Source organism: Parambassis ranga, chromosome 4 (genome assembly GCF_900634625.1).
Source record: "Parambassis ranga chromosome 4, fParRan2.1, whole genome shotgun sequence".
NCBI classification, from domain to species: Eukaryota; Metazoa; Chordata; class Actinopteri; family Ambassidae; genus Parambassis; species Parambassis ranga.
Window position 1 is genome coordinate 1,305,296 of NC_041025.1, and position 17,386 is coordinate 1,322,681.

Below are 17,386 nucleotides of genomic sequence, written 5' to 3' on the forward strand. Positions count from 1 at the left end.
AAGCCTGATATGCTGGAGCACACAAAAACAGAATTATACCAATTAGATCAACCCTTCAACAAGCTATAAATCCACCCTGATACCTAATAAAACGTTATGTGTCTTTATCTGCCAGTGATTTATAATGTCAAAACAGTCAGACAGCTTTGTGGTCTGGTGAATACAGTACACTCCCTAATACTGTGTTTGTGCAGCCAAATCCCCTTTGGCCCGTTGCTTGGCACTTAATATCATAAAATTGCCCAAGAGTAAAAGGAAACTAACAGGCTTGGGTTAGTACTTCTTCTATATACAGCACACAATTTACATTAAATTAGAGATGAAAGCTCAGTGAAACAAAAGACTTGTATACAAGTTACCTCATTCATTGCCATACACTTGCTTTACTGTTTACTCTATGAACTGTGGGATATTTCAGACAAACTGCACATCTATCCAGCACTCCATTTCAGAAAACAAACCATCACTGATCAACTAATCAATCAGTCGAATGAGTTTTTCTCCTAACACTTGTCAGTATGTCTTTTCGTGTTCTCAGAATGAAGGTGCTCTGTGGCGATCTTGTATTTGATTGGCTATTACCATAAATTCATTATTTAGACAATAAGTATGCCACACTATTGCAGTTGAACAATTATTTGATTTAATGCATGACACCACTATACTGGATAATCAATAGGTCCTACTGGAGGACTGAACCATGGCTAATGTGGTTCATCTGGCAGCTCAAGACCTCATAAATGGACCATAAAACACCCAGAAATGTAAATCATGTCTCAACCAACTCAATGTGATCATGTGCAAAACCTTAGAAAAGGAGAAGCGTGTAGCTGTCTGAGGGTGTGGGCAAGTGGAGCTTGGGATGGAGGCAGAGATTAGCAAAAAGGCAGCTGAGTTTTTAAGAGGTGTCAACATCAGTGTTGTGTCATGTTTGATTAGTACATCCCAGGGGTAAACCCCAGAGCATGTCGGCATCAATACAAATACAAACTTGGTCAGCCCCAGCAGGCAGACTGGAACAATACCGGGGCAGAGACCGCAGCCACACAAGTTATCTCACCGCCTCTGACAGCCTGGGTGTGTCGCACACAGGAATATTTACCAACTTGTACCATGAGCAGCATCAGACCTCTGCTGCACACTGGCTCACTGGACGCTAAGATCCAGCCTCGTTTACACCCATTTGCTACTGATGCTGCAAAAATCTTCATATGTAGGCCGGATATGTTTCCAACTAATAAGCAGCTTAAACGTGATAAAATGCTACACGAGAGCCCTGCTGGTGGCTCAGGAGTACTGCTGGTAAACTTGAGACTGCAGGCTCCCAGTCACACACTGAGCCCCGTGTGAAGCCTTACCAGCTGCTGTCTGATCAAAACAATGCCCTCCACACGCTCATCCTCCCGAACTGAGGACACATTACCGGCGGGGACATGTTTGTCTTGTTTAGTTTAAAACACGCCGCACTTGCTGGCTGCGGATGAACTTGCTGACTGGCGAGCAGGTGCAGCGGGTTCACTTGACACACGAGCGAACCCGAACTTCTAGTAAGAATAAAACCTGTCTTACCACTCTGCTCCCCCAGAAAGACGAGTTTGAATTTTCTTAAAGGGTTCCCAAAGTCACTGCCCACGGACATTTTGAGGAGTGGGGACTACAGACAACGGAGGACAGTCTGAGTGTAGTTGTGCGTGGTCCCACTCGAGTTCGGTGTTGGTCGGTGAAGATGCTGGATCGAAAAGGCGGAGACGCAGCTCTCCCTCTCCTCTCTCTCTCCTCTCCTCTCCCCTCTCTCTCTCCCTCTCTCTCTCTCTCTCTCTCTCTCTCCCTCCTCTCCCTCTCTCCCCCTCTCTCTCCTCTCTCCCTCTCTCTCCTCCTCCTCTCTCTCCTCTCTCTCTCTCTCCTCTCTTCTCTCCTCTCCTCTCGGCATCTCCCTCTTCTCCCTCCCTCTCCCCCACCCTCTCCCTTCTCCCCCTCGCTTCTCTCCCTCCCTGGGGGGCTCCTCTCTCTCTCCCTCCTCTCTCCCTCCTCCCCTCTCTCTCTCTCTCTCTCTCTCTCTCCCTCTCTCTCTCTCTCTCGTCTCATCTCGCCTCCTCTTCTCTCATCTTCGCCCGTCTCTCTCTCGCTCCATCTCTCTCTCTCCCCTTCCCTCTCTCTTCTCTACTCTTCTCGCTCCTCCCTCCGCTCTCCCGTCTGCTCCTCTCTCTTCGTATCTCCTCTCTCTCTCTCCTCTCCTCTCATCCTCTCCTCCTCCCTCTCCCTCTCACCTCCCTCCCCCCTCTCACCTCTCCCTCTCTCGCCCTCTCTCTACTCTTCCGTCCTCTCTCCTCCGCCTCTTCTCCAGGACGTCCTCTCCTCCAGTCATCCCATCCAAAAAATCCCCGCCATTCCCCCTCTCCTCTCTCTTCTCTCCCTCGTCTCCTCTCCCGCTCCTCTCTAGCTCCTCCTCTCTCCCGCCCTCTCGCTCCTCTCCTTCCATCTTCTCCTCCCTCTCTCTCCTCTCCCTCTCTCTCCTCTCTCTCTCTCTCTCTCTCCCCCTCCCTCTCTCTCTCTCTCTCTGTGATGGGAACACTGCTGCTGCACCGGTCCGTGACGCTTCGGGTGATTCTTCCCCCCCCCCCCAACTTACCCGAAGGCTTCTACGCATGCGCCACGTCGTTCTCCATAGAAATGACGTCATGAGAGTGAAGCTGGTTAATTATTCTGCCGGGTCCTTTCCGCTGTTTTTTTTCTTTGTTCAACACAAATGATGAACACATCACCCCACATCTGTGTCGTCCACTGAGAGTAAGCGTGGAAAAACAAGGGCAGGCAGGCTGGACAGCTTCAAGACACAATGTAGGTACAATAAAGGTAGAAATACTTGAAATGAATGACCAAAAGTCATGCTCTCAGTGTGTAACTTAAAAGCAGCAGCACTGCAATGTACAAATACTGAACAACGATAGTTAATAATAATAATGCATTCAAATGCTAAATAACAATACTACTAAGAACATACACATATCATTGCATTTCAAATACCTTCATATTGCAGTACTAGCACACTAATAGATCATTTAGCTACATTCCATCACTGCTGTTATTTTCTCATCCATTATTCCGTTTCAGCCCCTTGTCCCTCGTCCTTTATTTGTCTCTTTGTGGATTGTGTATGTGTCTCCTCCTGTTCTGTGCGTCGTGTGCCCCTGTCAGCTCTGATGCCCAGTTCAAACAACAAAACACACATGGCAAATGTATTATTTGACCAGAGACCAAGCACGTCCAACACTGTCCCGAGGCACAATCCTGCCTTAGTTGATATTGATGCTATATACAGTAAATGGCACAAATTCCCTAAAGACAGAAATAAATAAAAGACTTCACACTGAGATGATTGATTGTACTGTATGTATTTTTTCTGCATTACTTACACTTGGATGCACCGCAGCAACCACACAATGCATGATATATGTGGTTAATTTTTCACTTGGTACTGATCTTGATAAGTAGAAATTCAATAAATTTACAATTAAAGAGTTACATATGATATATATGAAAAGAGTATTGCAGGTATTACAGATGTCTCTGTGCAAGAGACGAACATGTATAAAAATAAACTTAAATATTAAGCTAAACACTTAATTAGTTACAGAATATGTTCCCATAGCAAATAGAAACCCAGGTGAAGTATATCCTTACCTTTTAGGAACACAAGATACATTAAAAAAATAAAATAAAAGATATTTTATCATCATGACTGTCCTGGAAGCATGTGGAATATTGTGAGGTACCACACCTGAAAGGTGTTTTAGTTTTCCTGTAAGAGTTCCTCCAATCAGGTCAAATAACTGAAGAAACATCAGAAATGTCCCTTTCAGGAAATGGATATCTTCCATTAACTCCAACGGGTGAAGCACTGAGTGCAGAAGTGGGCCTACAGAAATTGAGGTCAGTGTAGGCTCCTCTTGACGATGGATTCCCCTCACTGGTGTAGCTTTGCTCTTCTTCAGACACCACAGCACAGGTTTTAGAGGCTTGGGTCAACAGTGACTGTCAGGAGGATCACAGTAATCCATCCGGTCTCTTTTCCAGACTGTACTCCTGGGTCCGCTGCACCTTCCACCCCAGCATCATCAGCAGGATGATGCCAGCAACCTTATAACCCACCTGTAGGCCCAAGTACCTGCAGGGGCCAGATCAATAGTTAATAAACTGTTGTGATGAAGATGCGCTGTGTGATATATAGACTCCAATGAACGTTACCGGTTCCTTAAGATGTTGTTGTCATAGTAACCACAGCTAAACTTCTTTCCACACACATGCTTCCACCAGACACATGAGGTATCAATGGCCATCCCAAAGACAGCTGGGGCTGGTAGCCAAGCTGAGAAGGAAAAAGAACGTTTCATTGTGGCAAAGAAATGAAAGAAAAAGGATGAAATGACTTGAGCAGGATTATACTGCTTAATGTAATTTAATGGTATATTTCAAACACTGGGCTGAAAGAAGCAAAACATGCCTGGGAGACATTTAAAGCTGCACTGTCCTTTCAAAGGTATTTAATAATAACCCATTTAAATCAAAGTGCAAAGCCTTTTATTAGTGCGATTGTTCCCAAAAATCAGTGTTGCACATACGGCCATATCTGGCAGCAATTACACAGCAATTTTCTCAGGAATTGTACATTCTACTTTTTATAATAGAAATGTTTTATCAGTCTTTTTATTTTTGTTACCAAACATTTTTCTTTATTATTATTATTATTATCATTGGTACTTTTCTTTTTACATCTTTTTTTTTCTGATACATTTGGTCCCCGCATATAATTACTCATTAACCACAGCTATAAAAAAAAACTTACCTAAAAGTCTCATGAGCAGAAACTGAATGCCTATAGCAAATGACTTCTCTTCAGAGGGAACACATCTGAATTGGAGAGGGAAGGGGTATTTACTTTTGACACTGTACAGACATTCCATTAGATCTATATATGTTATTTAATGTATTTAAATAAACACACTGTCATCCTTCCCTACCTGAGCACCATCATGTACATCGGGTTGTGAGTGAGGCAGGCGATCAGTGATGCTAGAGAGATGATGAGTATGGTGGGGAGAAGAAAATGAGAGCAGTTGTTTGGACAGGGAGCTGGGTGGGCGTGGCTCTGACTCCCAGGGATGCACCTGCAGTTGGTATATACCTGGATACAGAAAGACAAGAAAAGTGGATTTAAAAAATAGTCTGGCATGATCACTGCATGATGGGTGATGATATTGACAAAATACAGAACAGCTGTTTATGAAAAAACCCCTGTCTGTATTCCACTGTCCACTGGTGGACATGTGACTCCAAACAAAAGAAAAAATGATCCCATGCTTTCTTGATATTAATCCACTGTCTGTGTCTGTGCTTCAGTATTACAGAGTAGGCTTACATGCTGAGTCAAACTGACTAATACAGTATTGGAAGTCGTACAATCCACCCACTGGAGGATTACTCACAAGCTGTGACGTTTGAACACTGAGACTTGGTCCCTTTTTAAATGTCCTCCTCTACAGCATGTTCTGTGACTAATAAGCATTGGTTAGATATTAGACTCTTAAGAGTAGGATTGTCTGACTGCTATGGCTGGTAGCTACAGGTCTATGTGAAGTCTGTCCCAGACTCATCTTTGAGACATTACTGCTGCACTGTGAAACTGATCACTTCCTGTTTTCAATACTTAACGAAGGTAAAGATAAAGAGGCATGAGATGAGTCCCTGATTTCTACAGACTTGCATTTTGTTTGCAGTATGCGTTTTATTCTAGCCTTACATGGGTAATTTACTCAGACAGTGCTTGGACAGGAACCAAATGCTGATCATTTCATCCCACACAGAAAATTATAGAAGAAAATCATACAAATTTGGACAATTTCATCCAGCTGTAAAAACAAATTTAGGATCATTTCACTGATTACTGCTGATGGTTTATTGTGGTGTTTTTCCCAGATTCACAGATTAGCTTAAAGTTATATTCACATGAACATCCAAATTACCTGACATCAATAATGTCAGATGGCAGATGCTGAGGAAACCTTGAACACTGACCTGAACCCTGTGAGTGTTGTTGGGGTCTTTGGTAAAGTTGGTGCAGCCTGCATGGCATGGAGAAATGTATTCTATGCCGTCAGACCCACACACAGGATTGAAGGCACTGGCAGGACAGGAACAGTTTGCATAGCATTTGGACAGTGACCTGTGAAGGTGCAGACAGTGACAGAGTTACACAGAAGACACAGCTCAGAGCTGGGCCAGTGAAACACTAGAATCAGACAGTTTCTAACAAATATTGTCCAAATCCCAAAGGGTTTCAAATATCCAAGTACTACTACTGAGTGACGAATACCACTACAAAAAACTGTTGACATGAAATCAAGACGAAACGTCTGCAGACCCCGCCCTCCGTACTCACCCGTACCGTCCTATCTGGTAATGATTGACCTCTGACACTCTCTGTGTGGGGCAGCCGAGGAAGAAGAGAGGGATGCAGCAGAGGGTGGAGACAGTCAGCATGGTCACAGAGAAACGTGGGATGGTCTTCAGCGTCAGACCCACCTTCTTCATGATAACCCCGCCCACCAGCATCCCCACTGCCACAGCAGGCAGATTCACAGCACCTGGGAACCATAAACAGTTAACTCTACTTATGATATGAATAAGCACTGTGTATTATTTGACTTGACATCTGATTGTATAAACATTTTCATCTGGTTGCTGAAATAGAATCCAGTCTTTGGAGAGCAGCCATAATGTGAGTGGGCCGACACACTCCAGAACATCCATTAAATGATTTTAACAGACCGTTTCATTTCACCACCAGAGACTTCATAAAACTCTACATCATGACTTGAATTATTTAACAGCTGACACTAATCAGATGGCTGAACTGGCAACAGGAATCTATCTCCTTTACATTTGCTCTCCTGTAATACCAACCTACGAGCAAGCTGCTGTAGGCAGCTGAGGCACCGTACTGTCGCTCAAGAAACTTGTTGAGGAATGTAGCGAGGCTTGAAATCACCGAGGAGAAGCAGCACTGGGCCAGGACCAGGATCAGGAAGAGAGGGCTCAGCAGGAGGCGGACAAACATCCTGGGAAACACTGACAGACACAGATCACATGCAGGCACACTGATTAGTGCTTTGGAACTTGCATTCATCTGTAGGAGTCTGAAAGTTGTACTCACTTTTCAGGAAATCAAATACAGAGATTTCTGGCCTCTTGAAGTCATCGTTTATGTCAGGCTCACTTTCAGTCTCCTGGAAGACATTATGGTAAAATAAGCATGCAGACATAATTCCTGCGAGCACCAGATATTAATGTGTTCAAATTGTACGAAAGAATTTTCAGGATGTAACAGAATGATATTAACTGGAATGAGTGTAATACAGTGTAAGACGGATTAGTCTTTTGAGCACTGCTTCACACAGTCTGCCTACACGCCCCTGTCTCTGTATGCTGCATTCATGTGACGTGGGAACATTGGACTGAACTGACAGCTCTGTGCAGCAGCCACACAGTGTTCCTCCATTCAACATCTCCCAAAGCTGTCAAACACAATAATGGAAGATTTCTTTCTTCTTTCAGGAGGATTCTGTGGATTTTTCATGCTGAAATATGTCAATTAAATGTGTGTTTTACAGGAAAACAATACATTTAATTTATCAAAATAGGTTCACTACCTTCATACCAATTACTGGTATTATTTTTTTTATAATAATATTTATGCAAATAGTTGGTAACACATGGAGTGGCACATATATTTACCTATTTCACTGCCATTATGTAAGATGTCCTTCAGTGTCCTTAAAGGTGCTTATAAACAAAATGGAGTATTCTAGTTTTTCTTTCTTTATTAGCTTTAGCTTCCAATTAAAACATTTTCAGATCATTATATTTATCTCTTTAGTGCCTTTTAAGCCTCAATACTTCTGAAGGTCCAGTCAATTTTGCTTCAACCTTTTAAATAAATGTGTTGATTTTAAAGGTTTCATCCTTTTTTCTGTGTCTAAAGTCTCTTTTAATTTTGCAGGATCCAAATAACTTTTTCTTAGTCAAACCTGAGGGGTCAAAATGCAAGTTGTTGGTTTCATTTATTAACAACTCAAATGTTCTGCAGATAATTTAGTGTCTGATATGAGCTCAGTGAAATGTTGAGCTGTTGATTATATGGTCAAGATGGTGAAAAACTGTAGTGCTAAAACCTCGCCAGTAGGTGTCAGTAAAACATACACTGTGGTTGTAGAGTCTTTTCATACTGGATCTCATAAATTGAAATATATATATAAAATACAAGCTTTAGTCAAAAACATGGCTGGACTGTAGCCCCGTACGATAGTCTAGAGAGTGAGACTTACATTTTCTTCTGAAGGCAGTGAGCGAGGAAAGAAGAAATAGGGGATGGAAGTGAGGACCAGACAGCCAGTGGTGATGAGTAGGCCCATCCACCAGGCCCCGACCCAGCGAGGGTCACCGTGTCTCAGCTCCTCTTGGGCCCATGCTGGAAACAGCAGAGTGTCACAATGGAGAAGCCTGTGCTTCTTACACTATAACTGTGGGTCTTTAACATTACCTAGGCCAGTTTTGTCCACGTCCACATAGATCTGCAGCATGACTGAGCCCAGCAGGTAGCCAATGGCAGGCCCGAATACAGAGACTGCAAACAGGATGGCTGTGGATGATAAGAAGGCCTGTGAGACAAGTGCCTTTCTTACAAATATTGACCTTGCAGTTGGAATGTTACAGCTGCTCTATTTGGTGAAAAAAAGTAAAAATTGCAATATTTTGCACTGTTTCCTTTAGTTTTTAAGCAAAAGCAAGGGTCTGTCTTCAAAATTAACCTGATTCAATGAGGCTCCTAACTTGTGTTCTCTTTATGTCAACAAATCCACCTGTTTGTACCACAGGTCATTCACCTATGTAAAGAGGAGAGTTTCCGGGCCCTGCGAAATCATCTATGTAGGAAATCCCAAAGGGCTGGATGGGCACAGAGCCCACACCGAAGAGCAGCTGAGCACTGGCCATGAGGATCCACAGGTTGTTTGTGTCGGCCAAGCGCCTGGTCTCATCGCGGCCGCACATCTCTGTGGCACTCAAGTTCCTCTGAAGGTTGCAAATGTCGTGGCGATCTGTGTCGCAGCAGGTGATCGCACAGGGACAGAGACGGGAGAAAAACAGACAGTGATAGTTAACGACAGGCCAGTGGACACAGATGTCCCACTTCTTTCATTTCCTGAAGCTTCTCTGACCGTCCACTGACACTGTACACAGCCAACATACTTTGTCTAAGGGCAAAATGAAAGGAGGAAGAGGAAGATTGTTATTGCAAATTAAATGGCCTGGAGGTAATTCTAATCTTCATAGCTTTCAGCGAGTGCACTGAGATTATGAGTTTCCCTCTGATTTATGCAACAGTTCAACCAGAGAGCAGCAGAAAGGCTTTCTAAACACAGCATGTGCTGTAGGACACGGCGATACTTATCTGAATGCTGAGAGCTATGGAGCCTTCGCTGGGAAGATGCTGCAGAGTTCAGGACAAAACCTTTGAGTAAACTCTCATAAATTTCTTTGACATATTTGTACATGTGTGAGTCTCCTACTCTGGACTAACTCTCAATAGCTGTCATAGCAGTGCCAGTGGAGACAGAGAGGCACCGTGTCTTTGTCTTACTGTGCAGAACAGAGTCGTATTCGTAGGGCTGGGACAGGAAGTGAGGTAAGGTCAGAAGCATGGCACTGACAGCCATCAGCAGTCCACCGATGCCAATGATGCGAGGGCGATGGACCCGGTTCCCAAAGTAGCTCACAAACACAATCAGCACGCTGTTACTGATCTACAAGACACACACAGACACACACACGTTTTTACAGAGAGGCCAGGCAGCATGTCCTCTAAACACCTTCACATTAATCAGACTGTAGAACTTTCAAACATTGTTTCAGGGGAAGACTGATGGTGTTATAGAGGTGTGACAAAGCTTATTCAATGTATCTTTTTAAGTCCGTGATGGTCGCACTTTCATGTTTAACAACAAGACGCTGGCAGACCAAATGCAGAATATCTTCACAGTAGCTATAGCTGCCAGACTAATTCAGGGTTTGACAATTATTTGCTTTAACCTGAAAGACTGAAGGCATTCATGTTTGTAGCCGGCTTAAATATGTCCCTAAGCTGTTTTTAGGGTAATTTCACCACTTTTACTTTCAGCTTCTTATCATGGTCATTTTAGCTTTAAATGCCATACATGCTGCACCTTGTTTTTGCAGGCCTGTCTGAGAAAGGTCTTGTCTTCCATAAAGGTGGGATGCTGTATGACTGAGCAATTTAGCAAAATATGGCATTTTCCTAAGCCACCTTATCCCACACACCGTCACAGGGAGGCTGGAGCCTATCCAAGCTATCGAGGGGCAAGAGGCTGGCTACACCCTGGACAGAAATACAAGCATTTACACTCGGACACTCAGACACACACCTACTGCCAATTTAAAATCCCTAAAGCTGAAAACACAGTGAAAACCCTGACCTATGACAACAAATAGATTCCTTGTGGGGCTTCTGAATGAGAGTTAACAGACTTCCTGCGTGCTGAGAGGCCCTGCAGTGTGAGGTGATAATTAACTGCAGATCTGTCACTACGTGATCCTTTCCACAAAGTCATTTAATCCAGTGTAACTGTCAACATATTTATATAGCACCACTAAAAGTCTCAGAAAGAAGAGATGCTAAAAGTAAAGTCGGGCTTCAGGCAGCCAAATCTGGATCCGAGCTGCAACACAACGTAAAAAAAGCGAAAAGATAGCAAATGTCAACACAATGATTGAATTAGTGAGAAGTGACCTCTGGTCAAATGGAAAACATTTATGCGTGTAATGTATCTAAATCCCACTTAAGCATAAGAAAATTGAACAACCTCGGCCGTGAGCACGTACAGAACATTCTTTCATCGCTGCTGACCCCTGCATCTGAAATAAAACACTCCAGTCCCAATTGACTTGTCAGGAAGTGTGATTCTGATATGTTGCTTGTTCTGTAATTCCTCTTTTGTCACTGGTATCCTTGAAATAATGCTATCATGATCTCACACTGTGTGAGGGTGTGTTATTGTTGGCCCCTACCTCGTTGAGAGAGGAAATGGTTCCCGAGGAGTAGCTGCTGAGGCCATAGCGTCTCTCAATAGTGGTGATGGTGCTCTTGAAGTAAGCGGAGTACAACAGCTGAGAGAACTGCAGGAGGCCGTGGCACAGGACGAACAGCTAGGACAGACAGTACAGGTGGTTGGAGTCAAATACAAAATCTGTAAAGTAAAATATCCAAACTCTAAATACTCATAAATGTCTGCTTTGGCATTTTCAACACCCTCACAGAAAGCCTAACAACACTCCTGTTGAGAGGTTTATCAACAGAACCTTGAGTTGCAGACAGTATCCTGAGGTAATACCACTTTGTACCATTAGATGGACTAATGAGTCAAGGAAGAAGAAGACTTTTTTTGGAATCATTGGAGTGTGTGTCTCCTTTTGAATGCATGATTTGTGTCTTGGATTTTTTTTCCACACCCAGTGCTGTGTACAGATCCAAGATGTCCACTTGATGGCCTCCCAGTGATCTGGAAGAGGAGCCACGAGTATCTGATGGTCAGGACGCATTCACAAACACCCCACACTGTCTCGCACACCCTGGGGGCCGTGAATGCCTTGATGACGCTGAAGATACAATTTGAGATTAGAAGTGAATTTACTATGAAAACACAGATAAATCCAGGCTTTCAGGCTTGTTTACAGCTGCCAGGTCGACTGAGGGAGAACTATGCATTCAAGCTCAGAACAGTTAATGCTCCTAATAAAGCCGGGCTTTATGCTTGTTTAGCACACACAATAGATGCTTCACTGTTGCTAATAATTCATCCTCTTCAGTTATCTAAATTACAGAGCCTCTTTTCTTAGGCCCCTTTTCTTGTGACGTAGGTTAAAGCAAAAAGTTTCAGATCAACTTTTCTCAGATGTACACAAATAGGATGTTACAGGGACAATTCTCTGACTTTGGGCCAGTTTGGCTCTAACCCTGGAAATCCATAACTAACCAAGTCCAGACGCCTTGCTTCAATCTTCTCTACGTATGATGACCTGGATGACTGAGAATCTTCATCAACATAACTAACCATTAACACTGTTTTCATTCACATTAATATTTTATATTCTTCAACAGTAATACAAACACAGCAGGTCAATAATTGAAGCACAGATGCACCATGCTGAACCCATGATAAGAAAACACATTTTACAAACAGCAGAAAGGAGAAAGCACTGTGTCCCACTGCATATGGATGATCTTTATCCCTCTGTATTTAAAGAGCTATGAGCTGACGATGTTTGTAAGAAGTAACAAAGGTTAGATTCTTACAGATATTTACTCTTTTTGAACAGTTGTAGTTCCATCTGTGTGCAGGTCATTGTCCTAACCTTCAACCCCGCTGTGAGGGGAAGAATTGAGGGAAGTTCACGTGTACTTTTATATCAGCGACGCATGTTGCGGCTGTGTCACTGGACACACATTTTTTTTCTTTTGCAAAAAGAAGTCTGGCCTACTTTGTCAAAAAACATGAAAAGAAAGAAAGTGTACGAAATCTCCCAGGATACTTTAAAGAAAGAGTGACCACAGGATCACCTCCCATTATTGTGAAGCAAACATAAAACGGATTGGCTGCACAATAGCATCATGAACAAAGAACCATGCTCACAGATTTAAAGCTGGTCGTTTGGGGATTTGTGGCTTTTTAGCTGCCTTTCTGGAAGTTAGATAAGAAAATTGATACTTCTCCAATCTCTGTTGAATAAAAGGAATCTTAGCTTTGAGGAAGGAGGAAGGAGCTGGCTCTTCATTTAGGTCAGTGTTTCTCGGAAAAGTTGCAGCCGGCCGTCTGCTGACCTTTGCCTTTGGACTAGCCAATGTTATAATTTTAAGGTACTGTCAGTGTCAGGATCAGATCATGTAGAGGAGCGATTCTGGTTGGTGCTGCTTTAGTCACTGCTAGATAGAGGTGTGTCTGATGAGGGTGCAGGTGTCCGCAGTGATCAGTGAAACACTGCATCATCTTGTGATGATGTCCTATCTCACAGAAACACAATGGGTACGAGATCACCAACCCAGATATGAGTGATCTGCCACCTGTGGAGCAGGCTAAACTGCTGGAGCTGATTTAGGTGACACAATCTACCCACATCTTTATATCTTTATATGATTTATATATTTATCACATACTTCTTTTCTTATTCTGGAGCAGGGATTCATCAACCCAATACAGATTTTAGATACAATATTTGATAAGACCAGCGGGTGGATCTATTAACTTTGATTCTATGTTTGCAATATGTTTTATCATGTTAATCATACTATAAGATAGAGCAACCAGTCAGCTCTATGGAGGTATTTCCCACTTCCTACTCCAACAAGTTGCCTACATGCAAAACCTTCAAGACTAAGAACATTCCATCAGTGCATCCCTGTTGTAGAGCCCTGAGTCACTGAGAGATCCTGTCGCAACTGTCATGATACAGTCTAGCACACAGCCTGCATAAAACCATCAACCGGAATGTGGATCTGTTACTTTCAGATGCAGCTAGGATGGATTTTCATATCAATCTGTATGCTAAGCTAAGTGAAGCAAGAGGTTGTACAGCAGGGTGTCAGTGGTCTAAAGCGAAAATGGTTCATGCATTTTTTGTATGCATATGCAGTTCAACTCTGACGCAGACACCTTTTGTGGCGTCTGTTTCAAATAACTGAGAAGTCAGAAACAGGTCATCTGCCTTTGTGCCTTATCCACCATCTCAGTTTGAAGCCTTGTCTTCTGAGAGAGTTCTCTCTACCAGCATGGTGAAGAAGTGGGTGAGAAAGAGCCTGGAAAGAGCCTGGAAGACAACCCCTGTCCTGAAAAGCAGGACACTGTGCCTACATAGGAGAGCACTGACTGAATATGACATGATCTTGACTGATTAATGAACAATTAAACTGGCACAGATCCCAGTCTCTCGCCATGCTTTTTTTCCACCCACACCAAATGGCCATGGTGCCAGCTTGCTGCATCGCTTCTGACCAGAAAAAATGTGGAACACAAAAAAAGTCGAATCAGTGAGGTTCAAAGCCTCCACACATGGCCTCCATTTTCTGGAAATTGAAGGAACTTGGAAGTGGGCCGCCTGGTGTTGATCACTGAGACAGCAACCAGAGGAAATCAGGATGATTCAGTGTGGAAAGCTGACAGCGGAGGACACTCCACAATCCACCTGATCTGGCACCTCTTCACAAAGAGGGATGACTGTTGGACTGTAAATGTCTAAAACCTTCCACTCTCAGCCCTCGTATTTGCTCATGTGCAGGGACGTAGTCAGCTAGTCTCTCAGGATGTGTGCCCCTGAGCAGAAACTTGGCTCCAATACTAACAGAGGTCTCTTAAAGGGAACTGGATGGCGTAACACGGGTGTACTAGACTAGGTGTAGCCCACAGCAGATAAGTTCAAAGTTGTAGAACACAAACAAAATGTCCTGATGAAACTAAGCAAATAGAGAGCAAAGTGCTGCACAGCATGTTCCAGTGTCAGAAAAAGATGAATGGATCAGATCACTCCCTGTGAAACCATTGTTAGGCCACCTGAGAGCAAAGTGATACAGCTTCATGGGAAAAGCAGCTCAAACTATTTTCTGCTTTTTTGGTGGAGTTGCTAAATAGGCTAAAGGTTGAGAGCTCTGCCACAAAACTGTGGAAAAGTTCCTCCTCTGCACTGCTGCTTATCCTCAACTACTCCCTATATCTAAGTATGAAATCACACAGCGTCGAACTTGGAGTCAATTCATGCTTTGAAAGGTCACCAGTGGATGTCTGGCTGTTTCCCTCCGTCTGTCTGTCTGATGAACACAGCTGAGTTTCAGCAGAGGAGAGATGAACAGAAGATGCTCAGGAGCTTTTCCAGTCTTACAGAACATGTGCATTAGTCACAATAAGAAGAAGACGAGTCATTTCTCTTAATATTTTGAAAGCAACCACCAATCAGAGCAACATGGAGTTTTGCCTCATTATTACTCAGAGCCCTGGAACACACAGTTTCTGTCTGATTGCTGCTGCACTGTGACGTACAACCACTCCTTCTGGCAGTGTTTACTGACTTTTAACACAAAGACAGGAGCAGATACCAACTGCGGCATACCAAAGATGTCAAAACTCTCCTCCGATAAAATTCTTCTAAGAAAGAATGGAATTTAACGTTGAAACTGATTAGCTGAAGGTAGAAGTTTGATCAGTTTTGTTGGGGCCAAAAGCGTTTAATCTGTGGTTCAAGGCTCTTAAATATTCAACTCTTTAACTATAAGATATATTGAGATAACTAAATTAATCAACATGAACATGTTCCTTTTCTTCTTTTTCTTCTTCTTATTATTAATATATTTTAACATTTATTATATATATATAAGGTTATAATAATAAAGTTGGGTTTACTAGTTGAGCAGTATTCAAACTCAGGCTTAAATCTGACTGTAATTACTTCAGGGACATGGACATAACTCCTGTCTCTCTGGAACCCTTTCACTTCACTGTCCGGTTATAGACGCAGATAAATAAAGAAGGTTTTGAACACAAACAGGGTCCAACAAGTGCAGCGGAGCGCCGCTTACCTTCACGCTGCAGCGCAGCCTCCTCGGTCTCTTCACGTCTTTGGACAAATGTACGTCCATGATTCTGTCCGTGTCCTCGCGCTGTGGAAGCAACAGCTGTCTTTCGAGGTGTGTGCGCGTCTCGGTGACTTGGATTCCCACGCAGAGGTGCAGTGCACTTTTATTGGGTCCGGTGATGTAATTGGACTCTCTCTCTGTCTCTCTCTCTCTCTGTCTCTCTCTCTCTCTCTGTCTCTCTCACACACACACACACAGACGCGCGCGCGGCTCCACGCGTCAATATTTTGACATTTGGGAAGTGAGGACAGAGTCTCGCGCTGATAGGCTGCGCGGGACTCACCTGTCAGCGGGTGGCGCAAACATGGCTGCAGGACGCGCTCTGCGGTATCTGCGCAGGATAAACAGGCAACAGCTTAATGAAGGCAGCGAACAGGCTGCACGCTTCATTATCACTCAGCTATTTCCGCCTGCAGCTAATGAGCGGGGGGGGTGATGAGTGAACTCATTTATCTCAACTCACACTGAAGGCCTGCCTCAGCTGATGGTTCTTAAAAATCATTTCTATATTACGCTGACCAATGCAGAAACAGAGCAGATGTTTGTCAGTCTTCAGTGAACAGAACATGTTCCCTCCTCCTCAGGGGCCTGGCTGCAGCTACATTTTAGTTCAGATACTGAATGTATGCTCTCAGATGCTTTCATTCCGACATATTGTTTGGGAAAAAGAAAGAAAGAAAAACACACTGAACACCGTATGTATGTATGTATTGTACCGTATATTTTTTAATGGAAAGATGTATTATTTGTCCCACATTTGGAAAATTTGATCATTACATATCTCAGATGCAGCCTGGACGTTGGACTGACTTGTGTCTAATGTCTAACATAAAACTGTCCATACTGTAGACATTGACCCGGCATTATTGATAAATGGCTGCTTCAAGGGGACTGCTTAATACAAAGGAAGGTGATACAGCGTCTTATGTTGACATGGAATCCACAGAAAGCTTTGCCCCCAGTATAAAGCACATAACTGAAAAATTAGGAGATTAAAACAATAGAGTTGAATTTGGTAGGATGATATTTAGATTTGCTGTAGAGTAAGGAGTGCAGCATTAGACTGCATCCAATCAAAGGTGAGATTCAGACTGGATACTGAAAGACACTGAAGCTGATCAAATCATGCAAACATGTTTAGCAAAGCTTCTGTTAACAGAGCTCTGTTCTAGGAAACAGGTTTACAGAGCAGCCTTGGATGTACACACAGAATAAAACCCAGAAACCTCCGTCAAACTTGTTGATATCCTGTGCTTTACTTTGAAAACCAGCAAACCACTCTGACACAACAGTCCTGTAAGAAGAATGGTCACTTACTCAACGCGTCTTGCGGCTGCAGTTGCATTATGGTCTATTATGACTGCTGCTGGTGAGGAAATTTGAAGAAAAACTGTGTCCGGCAATGACTGCTATTTTGAAAGGACGTCATCCTCAGGCTCTGCAGAACCTGTGTTGAAATGCAGAGTGGATTCACCAGCAAAGGACACGAACAACAGTGTTCACGCTGAATTTCCACTTTACACAACATAGTGTTATCAATGATATCTGTGGGTTACACATATCATTGATAACACGTAGAAATCAGGACTTTGCGAGGCGAGGGATTTAAGGATTCTGAACAAATGAGATTTTACATAA

The 17,386-nt window shown here is 43.3% G+C and overlaps 2 protein-coding genes across 3 annotated transcripts in view; both read right to left on the reverse strand.

Moving 5' to 3' along the window:
* The window catches only part of rab6ba (RAB6B, member RAS oncogene family a), a 40,005-nt gene extending 38,239 nt beyond the window's left edge, over positions 1–1,766 (reverse strand). For both annotated transcript variants that reach the window (XM_028404547.1, XM_028404546.1), the window contains exon 1: positions 1,570–1,766. In XM_028404547.1, the coding sequence (XP_028260348.1) occupies positions 1,570–1,639 (70 nt within the window). In that variant the 5' untranslated portion in view covers positions 1,640–1,766. The remainder of the gene's footprint in view (positions 1–1,569) is intronic.
* A 1,607-nt stretch (positions 1,767–3,373) lies between these two features.
* On the reverse strand, positions 3,374–15,949 carry slco2a1 (solute carrier organic anion transporter family, member 2A1). The gene is made up of 14 exons (XM_028403205.1): positions 15,692–15,949; positions 11,140–11,277; positions 9,695–9,857; positions 8,940–9,152; positions 8,597–8,695; positions 8,382–8,524; positions 7,211–7,283; positions 6,961–7,125; positions 6,437–6,641; positions 6,073–6,220; positions 5,019–5,182; positions 4,844–4,908; positions 4,246–4,366; positions 3,374–4,165 (listed from the first exon to the last, which is right to left on the reverse strand). The coding sequence occupies exons 1-14, from the start codon at positions 15,749–15,751 to the stop codon at positions 4,045–4,047; spliced, it is 1,878 nt and encodes a 625-aa protein (XP_028259006.1). The 5' UTR covers positions 15,752–15,949; the 3' UTR covers positions 3,374–4,044.
* Between the last annotated feature and the right edge of the window lie 1,437 nt (positions 15,950–17,386).

Excerpts from the sequence above, each read along its gene's own strand:
- slco2a1 (XM_028403205.1), bottom strand. The coding sequence starts at position 15,751 with ATGGACGTACATTTGTCCAAAGACGTGAAGAGACCGAGGAGGCTGCGC. Across the intron at positions 9,858-11,139 it reads CCATTTCCTCTCTCAACGAG|ATCAGTAACAGCGTGCTGAT; the intron begins GTAGGGGCCAAC and ends TGTGTCTTGTAG. Across the intron at positions 9,153-9,694 it reads ATACGACTCTGTTCTGCACA|ATCGCCACGACATTTGCAAC; the intron begins GTAAGACAAAGA and ends GCTGCGACACAG.